The 6,138-nt window shown below is 43.3% G+C and overlaps 2 protein-coding genes across 3 annotated transcripts in view; both read left to right on the top strand.

The window, feature by feature from the left end:
- LOC116692455 (rho-related GTP-binding protein RhoA-C) overlaps nt 1–6,138 on the top strand; it is a 732,216-nt gene that overhangs the window by 621,120 nt on the left and 104,958 nt on the right. The gene's annotated exons all lie outside the window — the stretch shown is intronic.
- The window catches only part of LOC116692457 (CD9 antigen), a 10,996-nt gene continuing 4,858 nt past the window's right edge, over nt 1–6,138 (top strand). For both annotated transcript variants that reach the window (XM_032520778.1, XM_032520777.1), the window contains exons 1-2: nt 1–219; nt 5,975–6,077. In XM_032520778.1, the coding sequence (XP_032376669.1) occupies nt 151–219; nt 5,975–6,077 (172 nt within the window). In that variant the 5' untranslated portion in view covers nt 1–150. The remainder of the gene's footprint in view (nt 220–5,974; nt 6,078–6,138) is intronic.

Here is a 6,138-nt window from a genome sequence, read left to right as displayed (position 1 = left end):
GAGAGAGAGAGAGAGAGAGAGAGAGAGGCTCTCGTGACGGCGCTTCCTGGTGCACAAGTGACCTGGTTGGACCGTTATTGTCACAGTGCGCAGATCTAATACGACCATCACAGCATTTTTTGGGGATAAAGGGAAAACACATCCAGCGAAATGTCGAAGGTGGAAGGAGGAATGAAATGTGTGAAATACCTTTTGTTCGTCTTCAACTTCATATTCTGGGTAAGTGCATGTTCGGCATGTTAGTGCATGCGTGTGGCGATGGGATGCAAGTTGTGCGTAAATTGACACAGAGCAAGTGCAGCAGTGCATACACTCACTCTGCACGGCTGACTTTCACACCCACGTGTTATTCTTGTTACGATGCTCGAGGTTGTTGTAGACTACTTTTTCGCATTCTTCCTCTAGTATGCTTTATTTAGTTGCCGTCCGGCGTGGCGCGGAAAGAGTGACAGCCAGAGGCTTTTAGTTTTGGCTCACCGGGCTCAAATCAGATTTTCCACAAAGGAAAACCCTGCTCCCCTTTCCCGGGGAAGGGTGTTTTCTGAAAGGAAGACTGAATGAAAAGACAGGGAGAGGGAGAGATTGTGAGACAGCATGGAAAACAAACAGCTGTTGGCTCCCTGCGCCACATAGCTCCATTAACAAACGGAAAGTGCAGAGCTGATTGATAACGTGAAGTTAAAACCACCTTGGGGCACAAGATCCCCCAACTGGTTCCTCTTGAAATTTTATAAAAGCAGCACTTAGGGGCTCAGAAAGAGGCACAAGAGAGTCACTTTACTCATGACAAACTGTCAGGTGTATGTGAAAGGTGGGTGGGTGAGTGTGTGTGTGTGTGTGTGTGTGTGTGTGTGTGTGTGTGTGTGTGGTGTGTTTAGTGCCTGCACAATGCTTCATATGTGCCTTCATAGACCCTGACCCCTGTGTAAAGTCTATTTCAAAGTGCATACTATAAAATGAACACACTAATTTCAAGTCTACAAGAAGATGGTGGATAACGTGTGGTGTGTGTGTGTGTGGTGTGTGTGTGTGTGTGTGTGTAAAGGCGCACTTTGCCATATATGTTTCACTGTTTTCTAGTGCTGTGCAGTTATAGAATTTAAATTTAAATTTCCTTTTTGGCTCCCAACGATCAACAAAATAGTATAATCAAGAAAAAAACAGTAATTTTGCCATGTTCTAAATTTGCAAGAAAACTCTTATTTTGTCTTGTGTTCTGAATGACCCGCCCCTCCCGAAGCCATAAACTCTCTCAGCCTATAGTCTTCACTCCTCAGAGGGGATGCTCCTTGTGTGTGTGTGTGTTTGTGTTGTGTGTGTGTGTGTGTGTGTGTGTGTGTGTGTGTGTGTGTGTGTGTGAGCAAAATTGAGAGAGACATTTTCCAACTAGCATCTGTGGAGTGGATCAGGCGCTGAGTGCAGCGTGAATGGCTCCATTGTGACAACAGGACAATAGCATAACTTCAGTCTGCTGCTCCTGCCTGGCTAAGCAGCAGAGCCCTAACGCTGCGGCCCCACCGGTCCCACCGGTCCCACCATTAAGTTATTCTAGTATCTCCACTTACCACTATCTGCATGTCCAGGATGGGGGTGGCTGTTGCTGAAATCTGAGTGTGGACACGTGTGTAGAGACAGAGAGGTGAAGATGAGAGAGATGCCAGACAGGTAGAGAAAGACAATGTGTGACTCCCTGACAGTCATGTTCAGAAAAACAGATAAAGGAAGACAGCAAATGTGACAGGAGAGAAAAGGGCCATTGGGAGGTTGAGAGGGATATTCAAGTGTGTGTGCAAAAGAGGGACAGCTGACAGAGATAAAGATAGGAAATCAAAACCGTACGAAGATAGTGGGATATTCTGTGGATACAGGCTCTCTGTCTGTGTGTGTGTTACAAGTCACTTAACAGGACCACAGACAACACCTATATGGATGCTCCTCCACATTTACAAGTTCTGCACATTCCCTGCACTCTTCTAACTAGACAGTGATCACCCTTCGTTTATAATCCCAGCGTCCCAATCTCTGCTTACATACCCCCCTGCTTTCCTCTCTGTTGATGGTGGAGTGAGAGATGATGAGAAGAGTGTGTGGAGGAGGGGCAGATTTGTGGTTCTCTCAAATCCCCTCCATGAGCCCTGAGTGAACAGTAGAGCAGAGCCAGGCAGACGGCTTTTCTATTGGACACTGAACGTTGGAACAATGTCAACAGATGGGAGCTATGATATACACTGACACTCACACACTTTAAACACAAAATGAGGTTGTTTTTACCTGAATGGCAAAGAGTGTTATACAACCATCCTTATTTGACACACTTAAAAAATGGTCATCAATTAATACTACGTACAAAGTGGGTCTGTGTTTATAAAACTCTCTGACTCCATGTCACAGCATCATGATATAGTGTGATTCCTGCAGGGCTCATATGCTGTACTGTCATTAATGTAATGCAGGCAACAGCATACAACAGCTTGCCACAGAAAATCAATACCTTGTTGGCTTGTGTTTGTGTGCTGTAGTTCACCGACTGCCCTATTTAGTCAAACATTACACCCGTGAGGTAAACAGTGTGTAGAGGTTGCAGCACGAAGCATCTGATATGGCACACGGTGGTAATGACTCCATATTGGCTTCATCATTCAATTGGTAAGTTCATTAAAAACAATTAGGTTAATAGTTATACATGTCTTACAAAAAAGAAATGTCTTCAAAACTCTTGAAAAGGCCACAGTGTTTCTGTTAGTTTTTTCCATTGCTTGAGTTGTTGTTCTTTCAGACCCTTCTATTGTGTCTTCTGGCCAAAAACAACTTAAAAATGCAATATCTAAAATGTGAATTTAGTTCTGTTAGGTCCTGCGTCCTATGTGGGTTTTTTTAGGCTATATCAGCATTAGCTTCTTTTACGCAGAGATTTTGCTATACTACCATAAAGAAGATCCACGTCATGAAGGCATTGTTTTTTACGCTGAACCAAACAACACCGGCATAATTGTCTGTGTTGTGGAGCTTGACGTGTGCCCCACCCTCACCCTGTGGCAGAGTACAATAGAATTTACTCCACCCATAATTATCTCCCTCCTATTTACACTTTTCTTCTGCCCATCATTTTTATTGTGTGCTAGCATTTGTTTTTTCCAAACATATGCCAGACAAAAGACTATTTGTGACAAGCTTAAATCACTCACCAATTACTGCTGGGATTGAAGAAGTAGTTTACAGATGTTTAATTGTGTTATTTCCTAAAAAAATAAGGTCTAGCCTAGAAAGTGTGCACTGGCACAGACTGTCTCTGACCAAGACCACAGCCCTATGTCAGCTCAGCCCCTGTTTTCATGGAAATTCCCCTCACAAAACACTTTTTTACTGCACTGTTAAAATGTAGGCCTTGTTACTGTAAAAGAGCCTCAATGAAGCTCCGACAGAGAGATTTCCATCCATGCCTACAAATATCCAGACATATGAACTTACTATCCCTAGAGGTGTTAGGACAGAAAGAGGACTTAGGATACCTACAATCTTCACTTCCATCTGTGTTTTAGAGACATATAGGCTGATGGGTTGTCTCACAACTCAATCTCTCTTTTCCTTTCCCAATTTCTTTTTATTCTCTCTTTCATTGTGTGTCTGTCTGTTTCCCTTCTATTGTGCGGCAAAAAATATAGTCAAAGGGAGACAGTGGGTCTTTGTCCTTTTGGTGAGGTTGGGAGGGAGGGGGTGAAATGGGGTGGGGTAGAGGATGGGGATACGTGGAGATAAGTAGATTTGAGAGACAGAGAGGCCGAGAGATGGGAGGGGCTTGTCTGGTGTCAGACAGGGTAATGATGGTACACAAAGTGGTGGAAGGTAAAGCAGGGGGGGTATGTAAGCAGTGAGGGGGTTAATGGGACCTTTGGGATAGTCATGAGTGCCAGAGTTGATAATGTACTTAGTACTACTGCCTGCAGGGTTGGATGTAGCCCGCCCTGTTCTAAAATGAGACCTTTCAGTCTAGTGTCCATCTATGCATCCGGTTTTGAAAAGGCTTTTAAATGTAACCATAATAGTAATGAGGTTTGGCAGAGCTCTGAGCTCTTTTCGGCTGTGGAACAACCACCTGCTCCTCCTCCACCATTAACACAATCTAGCTTGGGATGACAGCAGCTCTTAGCGCTGTCTGTGTGCACATCCACAACCCTCTCCTCACACCTCCAACAGCACCTTCGCACCATCAGGTGGTCTGACAAATACCAGGGTTAAATAGATCCAGAGCCCCTGTCTGCACTAATCCAGCCTGGTTCAGTAAGTCTACATATCTGCAGCCTTCTGTGCTTTATCACTTTGGACCTGCTAATCCTGAACCCCAAGAGCTCAGCTGTCCCATCCATCACCACGCATGACATTAAATCCTCAGCTTCGGAGGAAGCCGGCATCCCAACACCTGTCTTATTCCGATGCTTTACAACTAAACTACTGGCTTTACTTCAGACCAACACCATGAAATATAACCTGTGTACCTGGAGTAGAGGAGGAGAAGAGTGAGGACAGTGAGGACGAGAAGATAAAGAATGAAAGAGAAACCGAGAACCAGAAAAAGGCAGTGATGAGTCACAAAGTAAAATTAAGATACCAACGTGGGGACAGTTTGTTTTTTTACTGAACTTGGCAACAGGGGTTGTTTCTTTAAATAAAATTACTAACAGAGCCTAAGGACACTAACAGTGGTCTACCTAAATACAGGGATCTAGGACACAGAGAGACCATGTGACAAGCAGTCCTTAATACTCTCCATTTAGACAAACTATTTTATTTCTCTGCACACACCCACACACGCACGCATGCATACACTCACGCACAATCACACACACGCACACGCACACGCACACACACACACACACACACACACATAGACATTGTTGATTTGAAGCTCAGCTCAAAAGGTTTTTAGACTCGATAATCCTCAGGGGGCATAGGTTTAGTGATCATCATTAAAACCGCTCTGTATTGATCTGTCAGTGGAGCACCCACAACAGTCTCTGCCCCTGAGAGCATCTCAGATCTCAGGAAAACGAAGCATTTACTTCAAGGTCTTCTGAACACTTAGAGAATACAAGTTATTTTTTTTGCTGCAGTGAGTTTGCATTAAAACAAGAGCATTACAGGGACTGTGATTCTGTTCGATGTATGCTGATGGTGGTTTAGATGAAGGAAAATATGAGCAAAATGTAACCACATTTCCAAACAAACAGGAGAGCCTGTTAAAGCTCAAGGTGCCATACCGCTGCCCGCAGCCAAGCTGGTCATTTTCTTCATACTTTGACGCCAGAAAGGGTGTTTCAAAGTTACATAAGTTAGCTTGGACCTGATTCATTTAGAACCCTTAAATGATCCACCCACGATGTAGACAGATATTCAGACCTATTGTTTTCACACAAAATATTACATATTAGCGTAACTAATTCTTATTAAGAGTATACTTATGTTGCCAAAATGCAAAGCATAGACAGCTGGAGTGGAAACTCCACAGCACTATTTTCTGTATTTATGTGGAAAATCACATTTAGAGAGAGCAAAAGAACATGCCTTCTGAAGGCCTGAAAATCATACCTCCACTGTTGTGCATTAGATGAAAAGAGCCTTGTGTTTGTGGTGAATGCTGAAAACAATTTACAGCAATGACGTCAGATCAAAAGCCAGGATATAAATGATAAGACACACATGCTTCATTATGAAACAACAGAAAATAGATCCTCTACTTACATAGTTACTGACTGTAATAAGGGTTGTCTGCAACCATGCACCATTTTAATTGATGTTACTACATCAATTAAATAAATAAATAAAGTCTACATGAGTCAGTGTGGGATATTGGACCCCTGATATTGGACCCCTCGTTTTACAGAGGTCCTGTATTTATTAATGATTTATATGCAATTTCTTCTGAAATAAGTACGTAGCAAAAGCTCATTACAAATCTTTCTTTCTTCTCTCTCTGTAGTTGATGGGATCCTTTGTTCTGGCAGTGGGACTGTGGCTGCGTTTTGACCCTGAAACTGTGTCTCTTCTCAATGGTGATAAGGCTCCAGACACTTTCTTCATTGGTGAGTACCAGAGCACACCTCGGGTAATCTCTACAGTCAATGTGTGTGTGTGTGTGTGTGT

The sequence above is a fragment of the Etheostoma spectabile genome, chromosome 7 (assembly GCF_008692095.1).
Source record: "Etheostoma spectabile isolate EspeVRDwgs_2016 chromosome 7, UIUC_Espe_1.0, whole genome shotgun sequence".
Taxonomy (NCBI): Eukaryota; Metazoa; Chordata; class Actinopteri; order Perciformes; family Percidae; genus Etheostoma; species Etheostoma spectabile.
This window is presented reverse-complemented; position numbering and strand designations above follow the sequence as displayed.